At 36.1% G+C, this 27,717-nt stretch overlaps 2 protein-coding genes across 2 annotated transcripts; one reads left to right on the forward strand and one right to left on the reverse strand.

Annotated features, from left to right (window-relative positions):
* Positions 1 to 21,220: 21,220 nt before the first annotated feature.
* On the forward strand, positions 21,221 to 24,356 carry LOC143556751 (putative protein phosphatase 2C 34). Its single transcript, XM_077046003.1, has 6 exons — positions 21,221 to 21,421; positions 22,616 to 22,863; positions 22,953 to 23,261; positions 23,388 to 23,505; positions 23,591 to 23,823; positions 24,040 to 24,356. Exons 2-6 carry the CDS (start codon positions 22,621 to 22,623, stop codon positions 24,229 to 24,231), a joined length of 1,095 nt encoding a protein of 364 aa, XP_076902118.1. The 5' UTR covers positions 21,221 to 21,421; positions 22,616 to 22,620; the 3' UTR covers positions 24,232 to 24,356.
* A 2,434-nt stretch (positions 24,357 to 26,790) lies between these two features.
* Positions 26,791 to 27,415, reverse strand: LOC143556741 (early light-induced protein 2, chloroplastic-like). The gene has a single exon (XM_077045996.1). The coding sequence runs from the start codon at positions 27,390 to 27,392 to the stop codon at positions 26,886 to 26,888; it is 507 nt and encodes a 168-aa protein (XP_076902111.1). The 5' UTR covers positions 27,393 to 27,415; the 3' UTR covers positions 26,791 to 26,885.
* Positions 27,416 to 27,717: the final 302 nt, after the last annotated feature.

Consider the following 27,717-nt stretch of genomic DNA (forward strand, 5'->3'; position numbering starts at 1 on the left):
CAAACAGCAAGCAATTCGACAACACAAACCACGTAAGCAACTCATAAACAAAATCAAAAGCCGGATCAGACGGTGACGGCGCCGATTCACCCCAATTAAACTCATTAAAACCACCGCCACCGTTACCGTTACCGTTATTACCACCGCCGCCTCCACCAAACGGACCATCGCCGCCGAAGAATTCTCCGTCATCGGCACCAGCACCGTCCAGTTTCCGTCGCCGTTTAACGCGGGAGTGGTTTCTGGTGTGTGATTTAGGTATGGTGGTAGGTTTCACCGGCGGCGGAGCGACGGCGTCGATCGGTAAGGTTTGGGATCGGATCTCCGGTCGTCGGCGGTGTTGATCCGGTGAAGACAGTGTGAAATTGTGGCGGCGAGTGGTAGAATTGGCTAACCCTAACCCTAGGGTTTGGTTATGGTTATGCTTTCGGTTGAGTGTAGTTACGTTATCGGAAATGAGTGAAGCGTCCATCGGTTCGAACAATCAGTTGATCAATTGTTGATCAAGGTGTTTTAGGGTTCGAACAATCAGTTGATCAATTGTTGATCAAGGTGTTTTAGGGTTCGGTGACTCGCAATTTGGGGAAAGGCGCGAGTCAAAATATCTGGCGGGGTTCTAAGCTTACTATTCACATGTGCGTATAAGACCAGTACATGTGATGGGATGTGGGCATGCACCAAGTCATCAAAGTTAACGAATTCTATAAGTGATTTACCGGGGGTGTAAACTGAATGAGCGGAGCCCGTGCTCAAGTGGGTTCGAGTTCTACTCGTTTTAACCTAATAACCGCTCAAGCTTAACTTTGGTTCCGCTCGTTTATTATTAAGTTTCTATATTTTAAGAAAAAACCATGTAGAGTTTCCAGGAAAAATTTGACTTTCCAGCCAAAAGCGTTTTTTCCGGCAACTAATGACGTTATAATTCTGTTAGTCGCGAACCGTTGGGAACAAATATGATAAAAGGTGGTACCGTTCAACCAATTCATTAGTCTGAACCAACAACGACCAAAAGATGATAGCTAAGATTAATAAAAATCATTACACAAACTCAAACCCGTAAACCTATCAACCAAACACAACTGCTATCCATAAATCTTAAAACAGAATGTTTGATATGTAATTGTTTGATTGGTTAAAAAATTAAAAATATAAATGAAATTATTGCCACCACTCTATAGTCTTTTCCGCTTAATGTTGTCGCCCATGCCGTGGATCATGCCTCATTGTTTTGTTGTGGGGGGGCACTTTCGTGCTTATCCGAACTCTAAAGCTGGAGATTTCAAATTTGATGCTTTACAAATTGCAACACATGTCGAATTTGCCTTTTTGCTTTGCCACGTACAAGTACAAGTGTACAACTACAAACTCAAAATTAAAAACGGACATTCATTGACCGAGATGTCTTTTCTTACTAGAACGGGACCCGTGTTACACGATAGAACATATTTAAGTACATAATATATACATAACATCATATAAATTTAATGAAATGTAAATTTTGTATTTGTAAATAAACGATAATTTTACATTAAATATAAGACATGAGAAAAGATCAAATAAGAAGTTTGATTTTTCTAAGAAGATTAAAAAGAGTGTATTTTAATCTACTACCTTAATATTGAAAATCCACTTAATTAATCTTCAAAACCCACTAAATTTTCACTCATCTCCGCCACCCACTGCCACCACCTTGCCGGAAAAGTCTTCGGAAATTTCGCCGGAAAATAAAACACAACGGAAAACACTATGAAAAACACAATGAAAAAAACGCAATGTAAAAAACACAATGGAAAAAGCACTATAAAAATAAAACACAATGACAAAAATACAATGAAAAACACAATTAAATAACACAATATGAAAACACAATGCAAGAAACACTATGATAAAATAAAACACAATTGTATACACAATTTTATAAACACACAATTTTGGTAAAATACAATTTGTAAAAAACCCATGATTTTTTTATATATAGCAATATGGTACTCATATAAAAGATAACAAAACACTCGTTATTAAGGTGAAATTGTTTTAAAAAAAATGTCGTATAAAAAGTTATGAACGTTTTAAAATGATGGGGGAATTTGACATGTGTCTTGCATGTGGATAGATGAAGTCAACAAATGTGTTTTTTCCTATTATGTCATTACCCTTGTTTTACACTTGATTTTCTCTCTAATATAATTTCAACCATTCAAGTTTAAAATGAATGGACAAGATTATTTCATATCATTCCTACAAAAAGTAATCTTCTTATTATAACTCAACCCTATAAGACGTTATAACTTATTTGAATCAAATACATAAAAATACAAAGACTAACAAATAGTTACATACAAATGTTGCATTTATGAATAAATAGTAATTTTACATGGTCATACTGTAATATTAAACGGCATATAGTTACCATGCAAATAACTAATAACTTCATTATTACCATACAAATCAAACGAATACAAACAAACATGTTTTGTGGTTACATTAGTTACTTGTTAATTCAAACCAAAAATAATAATGATAATAATTTGCAAGACCCATTTTCCTGAGATATCCATAATTGTTAAAAAAGATTATATATATTTTATAAGGTTACATATGTTATATACAATTTTGTTTTAAAACATAAGTTTTAAAAAATGATTCCTTAATGTAATGTAAAAAGTCGTATATTATGAAATTAAAGGTCATGTGTTTGATTTTCATTTGTGGTATTTTTTGTAATAGAAGTTTTTTTTATTTGTTTTATATGAGCTATTTTAGTTATTATTGTTGTTGTTGTTGTTGTTGTTGTTGTTGTTGGGCTTAATTTAAAAATACAACCCAATCGGTACGTTATTGTCCAACTCTTTATTCATAATTAAAATATGATTTTAGATGTCATTTTTATGCTCGTCCCGTCCGCCGAAACATCAAGGGATTCTCGACCTCGCCAATGACCATATCTTAAATAGAACTTAAGAACAAGATAGGCGTAATATACATTCGCATCTTGTACAGTTGTACATATATAGAGTTATGGATATGCTTTGAGTGGTTATAACATTTGATAACTTTTATAAGCTGTATGTTTTTATGCTAAGCATTCACTTTGTTTTTGAATAAATATTTACATCTGGTTGACTAGTTGAATTATCTTTTGATAATTAACCATTTACCAAGAGGAAAATATATATGATCATTTTTAAACATTTTGTGACAACTTACGCCTCATGTATATATGATCATGTGCATCAGGGCATGTCTTCATCTCGTGTCTCTAGCTATGGCTTCGAAGAGACTGCTCTTTTTAAAACATGACCGCATACTCTCTCACAAAGAGAAACAACACAATGAAACGTATTGTCTTATTAGTTGTCGTGTGGCACGTGTTATTCCATTGTGCTATTATTTAGGATTTTGAACACGCTTTTGCTTGTTTGAATACACTTTCGTACATTATATAAATTGCCATTGATGTGACAATCCTGATTTTGATCTAAGCACCCGTTGATTTTTAATCTTTTGATTTATTCAATATTGAAGAAGTGGTGGCTTATAATCTGGTTGACATTTATTCAATTGGTGTTAAAAAGTAGAAGTTTAGAATAAGAAAATTCTTAAATATAATTTGTTTATTATCTTATTTGATTATGCCTATATTTAGTATGCAAATCATTATCAAAAATAGTTATTTATATATGATATACTAGGTTAAATACCCGTGTATACACGGGTTGGGTAAACTATATTAACAAAATAACAAAATAATGTGAAATACTTATACTAATTTGGTATAAAATGAATGAATTTGAATATGTATTATATAGTTGAATAAAATATACTTTTTGTAAAATAAATTAGAAAAAGAAAATTAGATGATAATTTTCATTATCTCTAAAAATTTATTCATATACAACATTTGTAGTTACTCTCTTCATTAAATATTAGAAGATTGACTCCATTTTTAGTTTTAATCTATAAAATGTGACATAAATCTCTAAAAACTTTCCTTGTATATAATGTTAAAATTTATTTAAGTAAATTTTCTTACTAATAGAACACGATTGTTACTAATAAATCATTTAATAATTATATTAACTTGATATTGGGATTTATATTTTTAAGAAGAATAGTGTTTAAAAGAAGATTGATACAACTCATACAAACACTTAAATAAACAATACACGAAGTTTAAATAAATATATTATATTATAAAATAATATAAAATAATATAAAATAATATTTGTGTTTAACATTCAAAAGTATATCATCATTATCATCAAGATCGTACTCGGTATATCCCACCAATAGAAAAGCTATGGTATGGTCTGATGAGGGTAAGATGTAGACAACCTTACCTCTACCCCATAGGGATAGAGAGGTTGCTTCTGGTGAGACCCCGGCTCGATAGTAGTTTGCATCAAGCCTTGAACACATAACACTCAATCATCGAGACATCGGCTGATCGGTGCATGTACACTTGTCTTTTGGCTATCAACGCCACCACATGATGCTTGATTAACCTTCTGTCACTTTTAACGTTATTTTCACGAGATTAGTAAAATAACGTCAAAATTAGTGCAATTTCACTTTTGTCTACCCTAGGGTTCACACATATATACATTATATGTGCGCACCGCAATCAGTGCATAACATTCAAATATATATATATATATATATATATAAGCAAAACACTGGATACCAAGAGTTTAAAAACAACACTAATCCACAAAAACTGAAAAGTACTTTAAACATAAAAACATTATTTTAAATATAAAAACAACTTCACATTTTTAAAGCAACAAAATATCTCAAACATCATGAAACCATTATAGGTTTTGGATAACAACGATCGTCAGATATTTTGACCATATTCACATGTATTTTTCCTAAAATGTATTTATCAAGATTTAATGCACATAACCATGTAACATCGCATGTCCGACAATGAAAATAACCGTTGTTGAATGGTTGTCCGAAACTTATAGCATTTAAATATTTGTTTTTATGTGAAATAAACCAATTTTATTAAAAAAAACATAGGACAGTAAAGTTATATAAAAATTAGTTTCTAAGATTTTGAGTATGTTATTATTATAATATTTTTTGAAATATAACAGAAGTTAGAATTATAGTCGAAAAGTTAAAGATTTTAAAAATCATGAAATATTTTCAAGAATTAAAGTGTTAAATGTAATTTATAGTTTAAATTAAAAAAATTAAGTATAAAATTTAAAGAATTCATTTGTTAATATAAAATTATTAAGACTAATATTTTGTATAAATTATTAAATGGTAAAAAAACAACGGAATGCTAAAATTTTAAAGCAAATATTATAGCATGATATCATTAAGAAACATTTTTTTTGTTAAAATTAAATATTATAGGGAAAACATGTTAGAATTATAGTGCTTTGATGTGATACATGGATAGGTTATTAAGTTATGAAAAAATTTAAATGATTTATTTTAATAAAATAATTAAGAGTTAAAGATGAAAAGATAGGGATGTCAATTGACAAAATATTAGACCAATTAAAGAGCATGTGGTTGAACCATCATTTTTATTTATTATAATAGTAGATACCCTAAACACAATTATATGTCTTTAACCTTCAAGCCAAATCATTGAATTGACAACTTAGTCTCATAGTAATCTAAATATTTTCTCGTTTCAAAACACAACGAATCATTTAGTTTTCTACATTAAAAAAAAAACATATTTAGTTGTCAATTACATTTTGTCATTAGAATTACCACAGTGAGCTTTCGGGCAATGAATTTCCTCTTCAATTGATGACGAACCGGATCACTAACGCTGCGAGTGACGTTTTGCCAACTTGCATGCAGCTGTTGAGTACTTGAGTCCCTTCATTTACGAGATTTGTATATTATGCCCCTTCTATTTAGAACAAACATATGATGTGTCATGGGCCCAAGGGAGAGCAATAATTTTTGGGTACCCCATGCAATAATGTTATTCAAAGTCACACCATCATTTAAATATAGGGATATTTGCCTTGAAGGTATGTCGTTTTCTTGACAAGACCAAGCAACTTGTATTATAGCCTCGTGCATCTAGTCATCTAACTTAGGAGAACATAATAAGGATATGATGAAACTTAAAAGGTCGGTAACATTGGTTGAATTAAACAAAATGTGTCACAATTCAATTAAATATAAATTAGATGCCATTTTCACATAAAGCAAGTTAGAAGAATCGTGTTACTTTTGTAATTTCTAAGTGTCTCGTCATCGTATTTAATAATACCGTACCTAATTTATTTTCTAATCAATATATAAAAAACATGTCATACATCATATTCAAGCATATTTAATTGTATCATGGATATGACATGTTTTATACTTTATTGATTTATCATCATTTTTCATATATTTAAACCAAATCCGGCATTACTTGCCAAAAGTTTGCGGCCCGCGTGTTATGCTTAGACGCAGGTGACTTCATAATTGTGTTCGGGGTATAATTAATTGCATTGACACAATATAAGCATAATAGTAATGTTTGCCTGTTTGGGAATTAACTTCAACATGTCAACCTGACCAACACTATCGTCAAACCATTTCTCCCTGGTCACCTGCAAACATATGAAAATTAAAATCACAAAACATCTTTAATAAACCTAACTTACACAAATACTGCCATCCATATCTTTCATCATATGCGGCTTTCATAGTTTCATCCATCTCCAAAATTCCCACCATCACAGCTCACATCTTCAAACAAAAAAACCTAAAATTGACACCGTATATATGTTGCTAAACAGATGCAAACTAAAAAGGGAACGATGTGTTTTAGTTGAGCATAAATGGTATGTGTTAACACGAAAGCCACCCATTTAATCAAATATAATTCGAAAAAAGTTTGTATATCCTTTTTGCATGATACTACTTTAAAGTTACAAATTTGGGGAGGCTATAATAGTGGTATTTCATAAACAATAGAATGTACATTTTTAACGTTGATTAGGTGTAAAAGTTACGAGTTGCCAAACACTAAGGACATATCTTATAACTTCTTAAGAAGTTATCAAAATTGTAATCTAACCATATTATAGGCACCATAAGTGTAGCTGATTTTATTAAAAGTTTATCTTAACGTTTCTATCGTTAACAATGATGACACAATCTAGTAGTTGGCCAACAAAATTTATACATTTTTTAATGAAAAAGATTATCATTATTTTATTAATTCTGGATCTATCTAATTATTTTGTTAATATTTTCTTATGCGTCATCATTTTAAGCCATTCTGATATTTTATAATACGTTGATTATTTTATCGCCGACTTACTTTTGGATTGGTAATTTATTCGTTTATTTAATAGTAACAAAAAAATTGCTTGGTTCATATTGCTTTGGAATCAAAAAGACTTATTTCCTGCAAAACTAACCTCGCATTAATATTTATTATATTATCAGAAGTCACTGATAAATTCAACTTTGCATCCAAATTTGAGTAAAATAAAAGGCTTTTGTTATCATGATAATAACTTTTATTTATATAATTAGGTAATTTTGTGTTTATATAATTAAAACCACTTTTGGGCACATAGATTTATTACTATAATAAATGGTTAGTTGTTATAGTTGAATATACTCTGAAAATACATTAGTTAAGTTATGCATTAAAAGTTCTTTTTATATTTTTCATCATATGCTATAATCACATAAACTATGTATGGTTCTTTTTTGGTCACTCATTCCCTAATATAATGATCCATTTTAAGTTGAGAATTTGAGTTTCATGATGAACAAAAAATTGCCGATTTAAGAATATAATTAGTAGGTGTGTAAGCTAGTCGTTCAAACAAGTAATATAGTTTACAACTAAATAAAAAATATAAAGAATGTAAATTTAATGAACTAATAGATTACTGTTTTATCCAAGGATAAAATGATACATATATATACAATTATATATATTTTAGATAATCGGATCAATTATCACCTAATATCATATCCGTCATATATCAAAAAAATATTATAAAACTAATCTCATACCTGTAGGTCCCGAAACCGGATCAAACAACAAAACAAACTAATACTAGTTGTTCTTGGATCAACCTCACAACTAGTTGGCGGAAACAACTAGTTGGACCGAGATCTCGGATCTTGTGTGTGGGTATGGTGGAGCCGAAACTTGGAAGAAAGAAAGGGAGTTGAGAGAGTTTTTAGTTACTTGGTTAATTGTTTTGCAAAGGGTTGTGTGGTGTATTCCATACACACACATTATATAGTGTGGGTATGTTATACACCATTCCATTAATAACAAGCCCAATAGGCAACAAGTTCAAGAGGCCTCGGGCCCATTACATATAAGCGTAAACGTACATAAACGAAAACTAGACTAATACAAATACAAAAGACTTAATTAATTAAAACCGGGCCTTACAATCTCCCTCTAGTCTTTGGTATTTGCTTTATTTCCTTCTCACCACTCACATTCGGACTCATAGTCAAACACATCGTCTGGATCTTCTACAAAAGGTTGCTTTTCAACAAGTAATCTGACAAACTTGTTAAACTTTCCAACGATGGCGTCCGTGTTGTCACGTCGAACATCTTCGACTGTACAGAGGGGCGACTCAACTAGCTTCCTAAGGTCGCGAAGTCCAAATCCAGACAGTTCATGCTCATCAAAGAAACTGAGCTCACTGAAGCGAGTGCAATGCATGATGACCTCACCGTGTACGTTGTCAAATTTCCAGGAGATGAAGTCGTGAAGAAAGTCGTCTTCAAAAGGCTTTCCATGACAGATTGGCGGGCCATGATTGTCAGGCAACCTGTAAAGTCTTTCTTCGGACGGTTTCTCGTTGTATGGATTGATCATCTTCACCTTGAATGGTTTACCCGGGTTGACCGCAAACAACGGGTAGTCGTCTCTCCATTCTTTCTTCAAAAATACGGTCTTAAACCATGATTCAAGAGAGTCCTTGCTATCGTCACGAGCTACTGTCTTTCGAAAGAAGTTCATGTCAAGTATCGATAGCGAGTGCATATCTCGGTAGGAGAGATACGTGAGATCTCCATTTGTACGCCTAATAGCCCATCTTTGGCTATCTTTGTGGAATCTGGCATACGCAATGAGACTCGAATCATGATACGGCTTCGACCTCGATCGAATGCTACCCATCCTGCTCACTCTATAGTATTTGATTCCTCTTATTGGTCTTCCTCAAACAGGAGCAGCAACGGGAGAAACAACATGCTTGTCAACGGTTGGCTCAACATTCTCCCCAGTTGGTGGTGTGTCGGGGTTGGGAGAATAGTTGATACCGTCATCATCATCATTATTTTCTTCCACGGCTTCTTGAACAATGGGAACGGTACCTGCAAAAGAATAAACGTTAAATACAGAGTCGAGCTCGGCATCCACCGCAGCCTCCATTTCCCTTGTTTTCTCAACCTCCTTTGACTGCTCAACATTAGCAGTCTTATTTTCAGTGGCATCGACATTGCCATTGCCACTTCCACTACCACCATCACCATTTCCATCACCATTTTCACCATCACAAGGTTCATCATAACTGTCATCCTTGTCATTATTTTCTTCATCATCCTCGTAATCATTTTCCTCATCATCGCCATCATCTCCATCATTTGCTACTGGTTGTACATTGGGATGAACAATCAAGGCGGTGGTAAATACAACACTTACTTGTGCACTAGTGGTGGGTGCAACAAGTCTTGAGCCTGTAGTACTGACCTGTTAAGATGAAACAACAGTAGTAACCACAGACTCAGTGCCGGTCACAGTCCCAACAATTACTTCAGGCTTATCAATATCCTTTGAGCCTGATCCACCTTCTCCTCCTTTTGTACCTAATTCTCCCGAGTTGAGGAAGCTAAGTGTACTTCCTTGAGTTCTGACCTTCTCGGCATCAATGGCTAATTGAGCAAGCACAACTTGTTGTTTGTTGACCAGCTCAGCACTTGGCTTGGCTACTCGAAGAAACCTTTGACATGTACCCATCAAATGAAACCTTAGGTTTTCCACATCCTCATTGGTCAATTGTGTAACCTCCAATATAGCAAGGTATCGATTGACCATCGACTCATTCACGCGTCCCTGTAGGGCGCGTTCCTCCTCAATCTGTCCCTGTAACTTCTCAGCCAACGACCTCAATCTTTCACTTTCACCCATAAGTCTTCTCACCTCTTGGTTCTCAGAATTTTTCAAACCACCAACCTCTGAATCGAGACATTGGTAATCCAACAAGACACGTTCAAGAGAAGCTTTAAGTTCCTTCCTAAGATCATCAACCATTTAAGAGGTGGAAGGAAGGTCAACTTCTAGCTTACTCACTCTAGCGTCAAACTTTTCCATGTTGGCTTGTTGTTCAGCATCTTGTAGAGTGTTCTTTGTATGCTGATTTTCAATCATTTTCTCCAGATTCTCAATTCTTGCTTGATCAACATTATGAGTTTCCTGAAGAGTGGCCAACTGATTGGCCAAAGCATCATGCTGACGAGTTACCTCTTGGTTGATGGCTAGTTGATCTTTGATGAATTTAATAAACTTGAGATCCCGTTGGGCACGCTTCTCATTTGCCTCTTCCAATGCTGCTAGTCTATCTAGGATAGGATCTTTAAGCACTGGAGACTTCTTTGACTTCTCACTTGAGATGGATGTGATATTAATCACAGGGCTCCTATGGGTTGAGGGAAGTGTGGTGGCTATGGTTGGTTGTTGTGCGGTTGGGATAGGCAAGATTATAGTTGGGAAGGGTGTGATTGTGGCTGAGGGTAGGCTGGTTGATGAGGTAGTTGTTTCTATTGTGGTTGAGGTGGTCTGGGTTAGGCTAGAGGTAGTGAATGTGGATGTCCAAAAAGATGTCTCTTTTATAGGTGAGGTAAATTGGTATATGGGTGATGTGGTCCTAGGTGTGCTAGAGGTTTCGGTTTGGGTGGTTGTGGGTATGTTTTCAAGCATGAAGGGCATTGGTTCATCTACATGAGCTGGTGAGGTTTCGGGAGGGGTAATGGGTTAGTCAACTAAGGATAGCTTTTGAGGTGCAGGTCATTTCCTAATGTGAAGTTTGGGTTGAGGTTTGTTTGGGGCCTTAGGTGAGATGACTTTGGTTGTGGTCTTTGTGATTTTTATTCTTTTATCTTGGAGGGTTGTAAGAGTTTTGGCTAAGGTTCTAGGGGATCCTATGTGAGGGTCGGGAATATTTTTTTAAGGTGATGTGGTTTGGGTAACTAAGGAATGGGACACCATCTCAGAAGTCAAAGGAGCAGTTACCTTTAGTCGAGGTAGCTTGGAGGCTAAAGACATCTTGGAGTCCTTAGTCTCTTTCAACCGTTTAAGCGGACGTTCTGGCTCGTCTTCCTCTTCTTCAGAATCAATATTAGAACGTTTGGAGGATTCACCGACCTTTCCCTTTTTCTTCTTATCGTGTTTGTTCTTTGACATGCTCTCGCGTTTCGCATCATCAGAATTCTCAGCAGGTTCATCAGCCTGTTCTTCTTCCTCATTACTATCCTCTCCTCCATCCTGACCATCATCAGGATCATCAACAGGTTCATCAGCCTATTCTTCCTCCTCATTACTATCCTATCCTCCATCTTGACTATCATTAGGACCATCAACAGGTTCATCAGTATCACCCCGAATTGACTCCGACCCCCTAATGATTGATCTAAACATTTTGAGCTTCGTAGATTTTTTGCAAAATTTTCTTTCAAACAATATGCAAAGGTTGAACCATGGACTTACTAGTCTTGTTGACTTATGCCTTCATATAAAGTGTTTAGGACTTATTTGTTTGCCCCACGTTACGTGGTTCTAATATACCCCTTTTTGTTTGATAAAATTATCAACATTTTTGTTGTTGATTTTGAATACTTTTTGAGTATTTTGCAGTTTTATGCTTTTTCAATAATTTTTGAGATTTTTCAATATTTGAAGCTAAAGCAAGAAATAATTTTTATTGTGACCAATCACTAACGGGCTCGTGTATGACTGACTATTAGGGTTTTTGCCGTCATAAATATGACTTATTTGGAGTCGGCAACCGCTTCATAAGAGTGTAACCACTAGCAAAGGCAGATATTTAAGTTTATATCACTATGATACTTACTCATTTGTTAAGCCTATCTACACATCAAACAATGATCTTGTTGGCTTTTGATCTACTCTTTTCATGTGCTAGGATCGCCTAAGATAATTTCCTATCATTTTCCAAAGGTCGGATCGATTTCTCAAAATTTTCTGATATTTTAATATTATCCGACTCCCTCTAAACAGGAGCTCCCTCTAAACGAGTATATAAAATAACGAATATATAAAATATTTTTGGAAGTCAAGTGACTGAATTTTTGATTTTCTTAACAAAAGTAAAATATTTTTGGTGAGTTAATTCTCATTTTCTCCCTCTAAAATTGTGACATATTAAAAAAATATTTACAATTTTATATACAAAAAGATAAAATAAAGAAGAAGAAAAAAATTCAAATGAAATTCAAAAAGAAGATTTAAAAATAAAACAAAGTTTAAAATGAAAAAGCTTTAAAACTTAGAACAAAAGAAAAGTTAATAAAAAAAATTAAAATAAAATAGTTTTTTTTAATGCAAATAAATAAAAGAAAAATAAAAAAAATACAATTGAAATAATTTACAGATAAAAAAAATAGATAAAAGTAAAAATGAAGTAAACTAAAACAAAGTAAACTGAAAATAAACTAATTTTAAAAAAACTTAAGTTTGTTCAAAAGAGATCATGCCAAGTGACTCAACGAGAAACAAAAATCGGGCACGATCAAAAGCTTTAGTAAATAGGTCCGCAAAGTTGTAATCAGTTTTGACCTGTGCTTTGTCTTAGAGTGCTGGACCGGGTTTTTCACAATACACACAGCTGTATCATTGTCACACTTAATCGGGGTGTTAAAGAAATTCAAACCATAATCCAACAGCTGATGTTGGATCCAAATGACTTGAAAACAGCAAGCGGAGGCAGCAATGTATTCCGCTTCAGCAGTGGAGGTGGATACGGTGACTTGTTTCTTGCATTGCCAGGAGATTAATCTGTCGCCCAGGAACTGACATCCGCCCGATGTTGACTTTCGATCCAGATTGCATCCCGCATAATCACTGTCGGTGTAAGCGTGAAGTACCAAAGGAGAGTCTCTGGGATACCAAAGACCTAAGCAAGGGTTTTCTTTGAGGTACCGGAAGATACGCTTAACAACAATTAAGTGGGACTCTTTTGGATTACTCTGATATCTGGCACACTGACAGACAGGGAACATGATGTCCGGTCTGCTGGCAGTGAGATACATCTGGGAGCCGATCATGGATCTATAAAGATGTTGATCAACAGGAGTTCCTGATGGATCTGGAGCAAGCACAGGTCGGGTACGATCGGAATGAAAAATGGAGATGAGTCTTTGAACCCAAATTTATGAACGATGTCCCAAACATATTTCTCTTAATGGATCAATATACCATCATCCTTTTGTTCAACCTGAAGACCCAAGAAGAAACTCATTTCTCCCAACGAACTCATCTCGAACCGATTCTGCATAACCTCGGCGAACTCTCTACACAGTTTATCAGAAGTAGATCCAAAGATAATGTCATCAACATAGACTTGGACGAGGATCTGATCGTCCTTTACCTTCTTGATGAAGAGTGTTTGATCGATTACACCCCTTCTGTAGCCATTCTTAAGCAAGTGATTTGCTAATGTTGCGTACCATGCACGAGGTGCTTGGTGCAGGCCATACAAAGCTTTGTCAAGACGGTAAACATGATCAGGATCCTCAAAACCTAGTGGTTGCTTCACATATATCTCCTCTTTGACCTTTCCATACAAGAATGCAGTCTTTACATCCATCTGATAGACCTTGAAATTCATGTACGAGGCATAGGCTAGATTTAGACGAATTGCTTCCAACCTAGCCAACGGTGCATAAGTTTCATCATAATCAAGGCCTTCACGCTGAGAGAGACCTTGAACTACTAATCTTGCCTTATTTCTTATAAGAACCCCTTTATCATCCTTCTTATTTCTAAACACCCACTTGGTACCAATCGGTTTCTTGTTCGCGGGCATCTTGACCAATCTCCAAACTTGAAGCTTCTTAAATTGTAACAATTCTTCCTGCATTGCTTCAACCCACGAGTTTTCCCTTAGGTCCATCCTATAGTCCTTTGGTTCAACCTGTGAAATAAAACAAACAAACAAACATCTGTTAATAGTACCGGATTTGCTTCTTGTTTGGATGCCGGCAGATGGAGAACCGATGATGTTCTCAGATGGATGACATCTGTGAATGAGTGTCTGAGGGATGTCTTTAACAATGGTCATTGGTTCGGCTTGAAGGTTTACGGTGAGACTGTTAATGGGATGGAAGATACGAGGTGCACCTTCCAGAGCATCAGCCGTTGATTGAACGGAGTCGGTTTGATCAACTATATTTTCTTGATTTATCGGTTCTTCCCAAAGTTCCTCACCATAAGGAACAATGATTGTGCTGATTGGAGTCAAAGCAGTGTTATCAGAATCAACAGTAGCAGGTTTAACATGAGTAGCTATTTCAACAGTTTTATTTGCAGAGGGAGGTGTGGCAACAGATTCCACCACACTTGGAGCTACTTGAGGATCTGCAACTGGTTCAGTCTGATGTTGATCAACATTGTCAGCAGACTGGAAGGAATCATTAGAGTCAGAATCTGATGCATCTTCAACTTCTACCAACTCAGTCGAGACAACAACTTGTGAAGCGGCTTGAGGAGCTGCCAGAGGAGCAGGATTGTTTACAATTTGATTATTAACTTGAGGAGGAGGTTGAAAAACAGGTGGAGCAGGAAATGGGGGCATGACAGACAAATCCACTTCTGACAAACTATTGACCAGTGTTTGCATCAACAAAGGGTCTTGTGATGAAGATGGAACTTGAGTACTAGCAGGATGTGGAATAGACATGCCTCGAAACTGATTAAACAAACTGTCATAGTCAAACAACCAATCTGGTCCCGTGTGAGCGTCAGTAAGATTTTGCTCTTGCTAGTCAACATTGTAGGATTCCAAGATCAACTTTGTTTTCTTGTTGTAGACTCGATAAGTAGTTTTATTGGATGCATACCCAACAAAATAACACTCATCAGCATTTTCAGCAAACTTAGGATCATGCTGAGCACCGGTATGGAGTAGGGTGCAAGGACATCCAAAGGTTTTGAAGTAGTTGACCAGCGGCTTTGTTTTGTAGTAAACTTCATACGGGGTCTTCATCCGACGCTTGTTGATAATCACACGGTTTTGGATGAAGCAGGCCGTGTTGATGGCCTCACCCCAAAAGAAGAGAGGTAATTTGGAATCAGACAACATTGTTCGTGCAGCTTCAATCAGTGTTCGGTTTCGTCTTTCAGCAACTTCATTTTGTTGAGGAGTGTAAGGTGCACTGAATTGGCGTTCTATTCCATTGGAACTGCAGAAGTCATCTATAGATCGGTTGCAGAATTCAGCTCCGTTGTCGCTTCGTATACACTTCACCTTCTTGTCAGTTTGTCTTTCCACCAAGGTTATAAACTTGATCAAAAACTGTGCGGTTTCATCCTTATGCCCTAAAAGGAAGGTCCAGCTGAAACGAGAAAAGTCATCAGTAATCACAAGGCAATGGGCTTTTCGGCCGATTGCCATAGGAGTAATAGGACCAAACAAATCCATGTGTAATAATTGAAGAATGGAATCTATGGAACTTATCGTCTTGGGTTTGTGAGGGAGCTTGTGTTGCTTGCATTTAGAGCATGAAAGACATTTTTCAATGCAAGAGAAAGATTTAACAGACAATCCCCTCACATGTTCCCCTTTAACCAAATTGTTTAGATTTTTAAATTTTACATGACCTAGACGACGATGCCATAGAAATGAGTCGTTCTCCGAGGCCTTAGATAATAAACAAGAGGCAGCTTTACGTGAGTAAGAGCTATTCATGTCTATAACATAAGAGTCATTGTGCCTCGGAGTACGCATCATAATCCATTCTTCTGGGACCTTAAAACCTGGTTTGAGAATCAAACATTCATTCTCGGTGAATAGTGTGGAGTACTGTTTGTCGCAGATTTGAGAAACGCTGAGAAGATTGTGGTTCAATTGTTCCACCAAGTTGACATCTTCAAATGTCAGGACTCCATTTGACACCTTTCCTAGTTTTGAAATATTTCCACCCATATCTCCAGCAAAAGAAACGTATCCGCCATCGAACGGTTTAATGTCAAAAAGCAAGGATTCGTCTCCTGTCATGTGTCGGGTACAACCACTATCCAAATACCATATACTATTTACAGACTTTCTTGGGTGACCCTACACATTAGCAATTTAATTAGATACAGGTTCCCGAGACTTAGTTGTCTCGGGAGGGTCAAGTGTCCTTTTCTCATTGTTGTTTATGAAGTTGTGGGACGTGTCAGAATCAGAAGAACAGTCTTTAGGATTCCATGCACGAGCAGGTTTCCTGTTTTTAAATGATTTTCGAGACTGTCTCCTTCTTGGTTTTAAAACAACATCTTCAGATCTTTCAATCTTTGGTTGTCTTTTCTGCTTTCTTTTTGATGAATTCTCAACCTTTTCAGTCTTTGAATTCCTTTTTTCTCTCTCCTTCTTGGTTATCCAAAAAGGAGGTCTGTCATTTCTTTTATTTTTGGATCTCACGTCCATTTCACTGGCAGAACTATCAGATTGATCATTTCTATTCCTTGAGCTTGGTTTAGCTCTAGATCTGAATTGATTAAACAGACTGTTCGTTTTCCTTTTCATATCATGCCAGTTCTTGCAATGTCTTGCAAGGTGAGAAGGGTTACCACACACAAAACACAATTTTCTTCTATCTTCCTTATAGAAACCATCAGAATGATAATACATGGGTTGTGGTGAATAAGGAGATGGTTGTATGGGAACAAACAAGCTGTCAGATCTATGACCCCGATCATCCAAAACATTTGTATAGAAAGAGTTAACATAATCTTGTGGATAGTAACCATAGTAGCTATTATCAAATTGATTGTATAGTTGAGGTTGATAATATTGATTTGTGGATTGATAAAAATTGTTTATATGAGGTGGCACATATTTACCAGATGTGCTTGCCCTTTCCTTTTCAAAACGATTTTCATTAATTTTAGTCTCCTCAACTTTACAATCTTTTGACAAGCAGCTGGATAGGTTAGTATTCACAGAAACGGCTTCATACACAGTTCTATTAACAATGGTTTCATCAAAAATAGTTTCACAATCACTATCTAAAATAGAAACATCATTTTCTTTTTCAATAGAGGTGCCAACATGAACATCCTCGTCACAAACATCATTGTTCAAAATGTTTTTGGAAACAAAATTATTACAAACGGGTTTGATAATAGATGAACCAAAAAGTAAATTTTTATCTCCATAACCCGTGTTTGTTTCCATACACCCATTTTCTTCTACACAACCTGCTACAGAAGATGAATCACTATTAGGATTAACTAAAGAATTAACTGAATTAACAGTCTTGGGAGCAGCAAGAACAAATGTCTTTGATAAGGGTACATGACCAATACCATAGACCATTTCTTCCTCAGGAGGAGAGTTAAAATCAAAGTGAGGAAGGCTAGTATAGTTATTGTTAAACGGTGGAGGTACAACAGAACTATCATAGCCTAAACCAGTCTTTAATCTCAATTCCATTTGTGATCCAATTAGTTTGTTCAGCTTTTCAGAGGCTAACTCAAAGTTTTCTATGGCAATTTTCTTTTGAGATAACTCAATTTTTAACTTGGAAATTTTAGCATTTTGTTCATATATATGTTTTTCATGATGTTGAGCTGAATATGTAGCTATAGTGACCTTTTCTCTAAGTTTTGCCATATCATTACCATGAGTGTTAATCCTAGTGGTATAAATCTTTGCAGCTTTGTTAAGATCATCATTCTGAACTTTAATGCTACGAATTTGTTCAAGAATTTAGCATTGTGATTTCTATAATGAAGAACTTTGTCTATACATTCTAGAGTGCAAAGTTTGTGTACCTCGGGAATGAGCGAGGCAGGTGTAGGAATCTCATCGGAGGTGCTTGAAGAGGTGCCAGCCTGATCGGTGAATGCCATCCCAGCAAAGTTCAGTGGATTCTTCAATTCTTCAAATTGATCTCCTTCCCAATCAGGTACATTTGACTCGGCATTTCTAGCGATCATTGCCTTTGAGCTCGACTCTAAGTTCCCTTTTTATGTGCTTCCATGATTGACTTTGGGAATCCTTGACTTAGAGGATTAGTTTGGGATGATTCTCTTATCAGACTTCTCGCCACTTTCATTATCAGACATCTAAGTGATCTTAATATCTCCCACTGCCATTGGCGGATTTGTGCATTCACGTGCAAAGTGACCTAGTTCCCCACAGTTGTAGCAGCGAAGCTTGTCTTTCTCAAAACCCAAATTCTTCCCGTCTCTGAAGCTATTCTTCCCATACTTCTTCATAAAGCTTGTTGCCCGATGAACAGCCATGGCCATCTGGTATTTTATATCCATTTTCTTGAGATCATACTTGTTGATCTCGGGAAGATCTCCTTGTCAAATGATGGAGGAAGCAGCTTTCCTTGTAGCAACTCCTCATGATTTGATAGAAAAGCATGAATCAAAGCCACAGTGGAGTCCTCGGTAGAGATTGGCTTTGAAGTAGTGTAAGTAGGAGTGCTTGAAGTAGACTTGATTCCATGAGCTTTAAGTGCTTGAGCCACAGCTTGATCAACAACTGATTGAATGGATCTTGAACTTGAACTACATGAAACATGAGATGAACCAACATTCTTGAAGGTTGAACTTGGATTCTGAGCAGTGGAGTTGGTTTGGCTTATGAATGCAGAACTCACATCGGTTCCAGTTGTCATACCAGCCTTCGAAAGAGAACTAACATGATTACCCATTATTAGCTTGTCATCCATTTCAAATGACTTGATGATTGAGGTCAAGTCGCTAAGACTGGTAATTTGAAGGTTTGTGGTTCTCTTAATAGTGATGACACTACTGCTCCATGAATAGGGAAGTGAGTTGAGCAACTTGTCATTAATCTCAATTTGATCATAATCAATTCCAGCACTGTTGATTTTAGTGATCAACGTTTCAAATCTTGAGATAAGGCTAGCAATGGTCTCTTCTTGAATGTAGTTAAACATGTTGAACTCACCTTTCAACATCCCTTTTCTACTGTTTTTCATCTCCAAATTTCCTTCAAACTTAGCAGCCAATGCATCCCAAAGGGTTTTGGCAGTGGTGTGTTCTCTTAAAGTTAGGGCTATTTCATGTGAGAGACAGATAGTAAGAACACCAAAAGCCTTTTGATCTTCAGCAAGCATCCTTCGATCATCATCATCATATTCTGTCACAGGTTTAGGAACCTCACCATCAAGATTAGTGGTTACAGGACGATGTGGGCCTTGTTCAAACGGTCTAATGAGATTGTGATCAATGATTCTGAGATAGTTTTTAAATCTCCATTTGAACTCGTCAAAGTCGTTGTCCCATTTCATCAACTTTGGGGGCTTGGATGTCGTACCAGCCATGTTTTCAAACAACATACATTGAACAGCTTCAGTACTTGCCACAGTGGAATTGGAATTTGCCATTTCTTAAAATCTGCTAAAAAACTAAGTCTGATGTGTTCTAATGAGAAATGTATTCTAATCAAGTTTGATTAGATTACAATTTACTTAGAAAAATTTGGAGACAAGGTGATTGTAATTGAGTGGAATGAAAGAAAAATATGGCTAAGTATTGTATTCGAGTCTGAATTTGGCTAAGTATTGTATGCGAGTTGGATTTGGCTAAGGATTGTATGCGAGTTGGAAGATTGTATGCGAGTTGGAATGAGGCTATGCGAGTTGGAATTGGCTAAGGATTGTATGCGAGTTGGAATGGAGAGAAATTTTGGCTAAGTATTGTATGTGAGTTGGATTTGGCTAAGGATTGTATGCGAGTTGGATTTGTATGCGACTTGGGATGTGAATTGTATGCGAGTTGTGAGAGGCTAAGGATTGTATGCGAATGTGAAGATTGTATACGAGTTTGGGATGAAGAAAAATTTGGCTAAGTATTGTATGCGAGTTGGGGTATGAGAATTTGGCTAAATATTGTATGCGAATATGGTGAAAGAGACTAAGGATTGTATGCGAATGGGAGGATAAGTGAACATTGTATTCGAGTTTGGGGTCAACAATTTGATTACTTTGAACCGATTAAGGAATGCTACCAACTCACTTTCATGTCACTACTCTCAAGCATATCCAAATGCATGCAAGACACATTCTTGAAAGCAAGTATCACATGCAACACACAAACACAAATCTTCAAGATTAACAAGCCACAAACACCAACTTTAACAACTTCAAACCATCTTCTTGAGCAAGAACACCAAAAAAACTTAAGAACTTCAAGAACAAAAGAACCCGAAAAACCAATTATTTTCTCCAAAATTCCGTCTTTTCACACTCAAGACCAAAATCCAAGGTTGTGACCCAAGATCTACAACTAGTATAGCCCGAAAGCTCTGATACCAATTGTAGGTCCCGAAACCGGATCAAACAACAAAACAAACTAAATACTAGTTGTTCTTGGATCAACCTCACAACTAGTTGGACCGAGATATCGGATCTTGTGTGTGGGTATGGTGGAGCCGAAACTTGGAAGAAAGAAAGGGAGTTGAGAGAGTTTTTAGTTACTTGGATAATTGTTTTGCAAAGGGTTGTGTGGTGTATTCCATACACACACATTATATAGTGTGGGTATGTTATACACCATTCCATTAATAACAAGCCCAATAGGCAACAAGTTCAAGAGGCCTCGGGCCCATTACATATAAGCGTAAACGTACATAAACGAAAACTAGACTAATACAAATACAAAAGACTTAATTAAATAAAACCGGGCCTTACAATACCCGAATACTCGTCCTATATTTTTTCGGTTTACCCTTTACGTCTATAACATATCCCAACAATAGCAAGACATACTTTGGGCTACACTTGCAATTTAAAAAGGACAAATGGATGTATTAAGAAATAAATATAGCATAAAAGAGCTTAGTGAAATTATACTTGATACTTCATAAAACCATAAAGGTAATTAGTTATCCAATAAACGTTAGCACGTGATTATTGATTATGGCATATGGGGACCCATTAGACCACATGGGCTATATTGATATGCATATATATCATCCACACACACACCGTCTCTTGATCAACACAAAGGGCGACTTGTGGGAAATTGATATGCACACAAAGTGTGTGTTATTATTATAAATGCCCCAGTGACTTGGGAAAGTATCTTTAGTGACAAATACATGGAGTGGAAGTTACCTGAAGCAACTTCTGGGCTGCTTTGTAACTATTGTCTGCCATTAAAGATCCTTCATTGAAGCAAATCTGGCTAGAAAACAAGGTTCTTTTAGCTTCTTTATTAGTTATATGTTTTATTTTTTATGAAGCTTAATTTTGTAGTTAATTCTTGAACCCGGGCTATGGGTAACTCAAGAACGAGCTGATATAACTTACCAAAACGAAAACGATGAGTTTGCAGTAGTTTTAGAGTTATATTTTTCTGGTTATAATAGACTGAGAGTTATTTAATCCAAATTTATCGTTTTCATTTTGGTGAGTCGCATCGATTTGTTCTTGAGTTAACCTATAGCATTAATTTGTTTTTGGATCAAGAATTTTATGAGTTAGGACTTAGGACTTAGGAGGTTTGTGTTGACTGGTCAAAGAAAGTTGAATCATTGCCAATTTGAACCAAATTATTGAGTTTCAACAATTTAAAAATAATGTTTTTCTTTATGGAATCAAATAATTTTAGATCAGCCAAATCAAAACTAGAAAACTCTGGGGATCTTTTCAAACTAATGATTTTTTTAAATTATTTTATATATATATATATATATATATATATATATATATATATATATATATATATATATATATATATATATATATTTAAAATAAAAAATAATTCAATGATCATGTCATTTCATGAATTGAATGATATGAAGCCTCCAAAGGTTCCATTTTTACAAGAAATATGTATGTATATGTTTCAGTTTACTTGGGTGTATACCATAACTATCATTCTATGTAAAGATTTTTATGCTACTTAAAAGAAGCTCAAGGTAACAGTTATGGAGAATAGCCGTTTAGTGGTCCATTCGGGCGGTTGATATGGTATTAATGTATTATAAGGTCCAAGATCACTATGAATCACATGTTGATGATACCACTCGTTTCCTGCCATTTTGTTGTTTTTTCTTTTGCGGTCCAAGAAAGTGACTCTCGTTTAACCTTATTCGATATGAAAATTTGATCACGGACGTTTCACTGATAATTTTTGTAATATCTTATGTAGTTTAGTTATCCATCGTTTTCACTACCAAAAGTTTAGCATCCAAAATGAAAAGTTTTCCATTTGATTCAAAGTATATGATGGTAAACACTAAACAGTACTGCTAGAAGTCAAATTGTTTTAGATTTATATGTGTGTTGATGTTGACTAGTTATAAAAAGTTGACTCCTTAGATAAATTAGTGGATGTTACTTTTGGTATCATGCATACATTAATATTGAGGTATCATTTGAATTACAGAAAAGATGGTGCAATTTTCATCCTTTTTGAGCGGATTGACGAAAAACATTTCACCAAAAAAGGGGAAGAAACGAAGAATTAATCTTGGGCGAGAAGCTACAGAGGCTTTGGCCAAAGAAGCACGCAGAAATGGTTTATTGTTAACTTCCCCGGGTAACGTTTGTGCCAAAGGGTCTAGTAATTACATGTGTGCTTATTCTAAGGGTGGAAATAAAGGAATTAACCAAGATGGCTTCATTGTATGGGAGGTATTGTTTCTTTTTCATACCATATATAAAAATTAAAAAGATTAAAACTTTATAAAGATTATGAATTTAAAATGCTGATATGTTTGTAGGGATTTGGAGGGAAAGAAGATGTGATGTTATGTGGAGTATTTGATGGGCATGGGCCATGGGGACATCTTGTGGGAAAACGAGTGAAGAAAGTGATGCCGGCTTATTTGTTGTATTATTGGCGGGAAACAATGGCTAAATGTTCGGCCTTGATGGATGGGGAGTTGTGTAAAAAGGCAAACTTTGATCAGTTCGGTGTGTGGAAGAAATCTTTCCTCAAGGCTTGTTCTACTGTTGATTATGATCTTGAGATTCATCCTGTAATTGATACTTTTTACAGTGGTACAGCCGCTTTGACTTTGATACGCGAGGTAATTGATATTAAAAATGCGAATTTGGTACTATAAAGATCAAATCCTTATTGGTCAAAGTCAAACTTAGACGTGGCAGTTTCGGTTTGCAATAATATCTTTTCCCTGATAATTATTTATTTTCAGGGAGATCTTATTGTGTTGGCGAATGTTGGTGATTCTAGAGCTGTTCTTGGGACCACTTCAGATGATGGTAGCTTAGTAGCCGTTCAGTTAACTGTAGACTTCAAACCAAGTTTGCCTCGTAAGCGCTCTCATACATATTACATAACATGTGTTTGTGTATGTGTTTGTTACTTACATTATTTTTTATCCTTGATTTAATTTAGAGGAAAGAGAGAGGATATACGAGTCAGGAGGGATTGTGTGCGAATCAGATGATGAACCGGGAGTGTCACGGATCCGTGCTTTAATTGATGAGATGCCAGAAGGACCAGGACTCGCGCTTTCAAGGGCTTTTGGTGACTTTTGTGTGAAAGATTTCGGTCTTAGTTCCGAGCCAGATGTCACACAAAGAACCTTAACCACACGTGATCGTTTTGTTATCTTGGCGACTGATGGGGTATGATATCATCATCTTTCATTATCTCAACTCCAAACATCATACATATAATTTGCCAATGTGGTTTGATAAAAATAGTGTGTTTGAGGTCTAACTATAAAAGGTAATAGGTTTAACATTTGTACTTTTGAATTTGTTCAAAATTCTGTTAAATTAAAAAAAAACAGTTTTTCCCTTTAGTAATGAACTTTAGTAATAATAATAATATGCATGTAGGTATGGGATGTTGTCTCGAATGAAAAGGCGGTGGAGATTGTTGCATCATCAGAAGCCGAAAGAGACGAAGCAGCAAAACGGGTAGTTGAGTATGCAGCCGCTCAATGGAAATGTAAACGGCCGGGGTTTGCGGCGGATGACATCTCAGTTGTCTGCATATTTTTGAACAATGCATCATCTTCACAACAGTGAGAATCTGTATATGCAATGATTGCATGAATGTTGAATGTTGGTGAACACTGAGCAATGTCTCATTGCTTATTACATTCCACTTGTATATATTGAGTTGTTATAAAATAAAATTTTCCTTTCTTATACTAGTTTCTTTTTTGGAACAACAAACTCGAGTTTTCTAATCATACTCCAAAATCTACACCTTTTTGTCAGAGAAGTTTTGTTGTAAGTTGTAACTTTACAAATTTAGAAATTTCAGGTTAAAACTTAAAAGGGGTTGTGTTCGTGTACGTTACATGTTTGTATCTGGTTTGGCCCGTTGACGGGTGAATATTGTGGTGGCTAAACTTTTAGTGAAGAGTATAGCAAGTTCTCATTAAAAATGCTCATTTTTCGTATAATTAAGGACACGAGATTGTAAAAGTATACCATCTTCGGTAGAGGTGGGCATAAAACCTGGTTCCAGACCCGACCTAGTGTACCCGATTCATGGATACGAATAGGTTTCAATTTCTCAGAAAAATTATACTCGGAACCAAATCGAACCCACTGGAACCGGTTTCACCTCTACCCAATCAAAACTCGAATCAACCTAGGCAAAACCCAATAAAAACCGGTCAAAAACCGAGCATACTCGGAACCGATTCCTACCCGACCCAGTTCTTTACTTTGTTGACCCAACCAAGAACCAGTTCCTACCGGTTCGGTTCCTTAAAAAAGCTCGGTTCGCCCACCTCTAATCTTTGGCACATTATAATTTATAACCAGCACAGCACATGCTTATAGAAGGCTTAAACAAACCTGGCTTGGGCCTTTTACAAATAACACGTTTAAAAGCCCATTGGGTTGACACTGCATTAAAACGGCCCAATTAGACAATGAGTTGTGGTTTCACTTCACATTTTTTTCAATGCTTTCACTATTTTGTTAGAAGCATTTTGAGCACCAGCATCCACCTTGTACTACAACGGAAAAGATCCCACAAACTGATAAGTTTGCAAGTTTGTCGGCATTTCTCGAGGTACTTTTTAGTGTCTCATTTTGGATCTCAAGATCGCTTTGTCCGATTTTGTGCCTAGCGTTCTAAAGCCAAAGATTCTACGAAGTGGGGGGGGGGGGGGGGACTTTATGTTCTTAGTTGCATTTACCAATGACTTCAAGCCAATTTAGACCATGTGTACTGCAAACGTTATGTTTGCATTATGGGTTGAAAACGCGGGGGGTACCCGCCCCCCCCTGCGTTATGCGATGTTGTTTTTTTGGTGCGTTGTATACAAAACGCGCAAAATGGCACACAAATCAAAAAAATATTACCGTTATATATATAACCTTTGAGAATTAAAAAAAAAATTATTTCTTTATATATTAAACCAACTAATTCCCAATCAAAACTCATCAAATTTATAAAACTTCTCTTTTAACTCTACAACTCTATAATTCCTTTACACAAAATTCACCATATATGGATCCTCCATCTATATATAAACAGTTTTTTGGGCCCGACCAACAAGCCGGTTACGAGTGCGATTATGCTCGCGACACAGTATATGAGTTCCGTTACGGGTGCGATTAGCTCTCCACCCCCCGTTTCAACAACGACGAATAGTTTTTTTTTTATTTTCTTGTAATATTTATTTAATAAAATATTATTGTTATTTGATTATTCTTATTAAAAATTAAAAAAAAAACAAAAATTGTAAAAGTGACTGGGCGCCACGTGGCGCATAACCCATGGATGTTGAGAGTTATGACTACAGCCTGTTTTTGTACAAAATCATAACTCTGACTGGGCGCCACGTGGCGCATAACCCCTGGATGTGGAACTTTATGACTACACATGGTCTTATACCTGAGATGACCAATGGCAAAGACAGAAGAGGTGTTAGCTCGCTTTTGATCCGATCATCAGTTACACAAACAACTGGGTCATGGTGTTGACCGACGCTCCATGGAATAGACTTTAAAACATTTCTAAACAAACCATTTAAAACTTTTCATAACGAGATGCAATTATCATTAGGGGTGCGCAAAGTCTTTTTTGATCGGTTAACCATAGGTTGGTTAACTGTCTTTAACGGGTCAGATTCGGTTAAGTTCGATTAATTGTCCAATGTACTCATTTTTTCCAGTTGAAAATGGTTTTGTGATGATGTTGCTAGCTTATTTTTGAAGTTTTGAAGCTAAAATATGAAGATTTCACGTTTTGTTACGTGTTCTAAGTTGTGTTATAAACAAGTATAAAATTTGGAAAAATCACAAACATAATTCAGTTCAGTTTTGTTTAAAACCTGTTAGTGACACATTAACCATAAACATAACCGAAAGTTAAGTTTATCAAATTCACTTAACCATAATCATTGGCTTTGTTTGATTAGGATTAATTTTGGTTAACGATTCAGTATTCGATTATATCCAGGTATATAGAGCTACACTTAGCTCCTTAAAGCAAGAAAATTCACAAACTAACAACTCAATACACTTGATTCCATTCATGAACAACTTGTAAAGTACATGTCCACTAACATCCCAGTTGTAAGTCTACAAACCATTACAGTACCTAAAACACTTTTTTTTAACATCATCTAAAATCACAATTCGAAAATAAAATAATTTTTATAGCACTGTTTTCATTTTTTTTAACTTTTTATATATATATTTTTTATAAAAGTTGATCATACAAGTGCACTGCCTTTGACATACTCCGTAAACGCCAACGCCACCAACCCCAACATCGCAACCCTTCCATTCCACAACTCCGCGTCTGACGTCATCAGCCCACTGGACTTGGCCTCAGCCCGCACGCCTTTAAACAACGGCACCAACGACGCCAACGTCAGCACCAAACTGGTACCCAGAAACACCGAAACGCCGCCGTTTGAGATCTGAGTGAACACGTCTTGACCGCTGCTTAACTCCACCGCCATCGCCGACACGAACCCTATCATCGCTAGCCTCCCGTTGATCCTCTCCGGCGCAGGCCCACTGAATGCTAGTAGGTCGGAGAATTTAGTACTGACTTTTGGCGCCGGTGGTGGAGTTGGTGAGGATTCGGTTGAAGATGGTTCTGGTGGTTGTGACATGCATCTGATGGGTGAGGAATTGAGTCTGGGTTTGAGAGATTTGGAAGGTGTAGTGGTGGTGGTGAGACGGGTGATGGAGAGTGAAGAAACTACTGCCATTATTATTATTAATGTGAGAGATGGCAGTTGTTAACTTGTTATTGTTATTGTGTTTGTGGTGGTATTACTATTAGGTGGGTTTTATAGGGGAAAGAGTGGATATTTAGAGGGCCACGATAGTGAGTTAGGGGCCGGCTCACGTGGCTTATGAATTAGCCGGTAAGTGGTGGTTGTGGTGAGTTGAGTGTCTACATGTGTGTTTACTTTTTGAGCGATGTGGATGGAACTTTCTAGGTTCTTTTGAGTGATTGGTTTCATTAGTAACTATGATTATGGTTTGTTGGTTTGATAATCTAGAATTTTCAAACACATGTTGGAAGCTAAT

Source organism: Bidens hawaiensis, unplaced genomic scaffold (genome assembly GCF_021521415.1).
Source record: "Bidens hawaiensis isolate Kalapana, Puna unplaced genomic scaffold, B.hawaiensis_p1.1 tig00018720_1, whole genome shotgun sequence".
NCBI lineage: Eukaryota > Viridiplantae > Streptophyta > Magnoliopsida > Asterales > Asteraceae > Bidens > Bidens hawaiensis.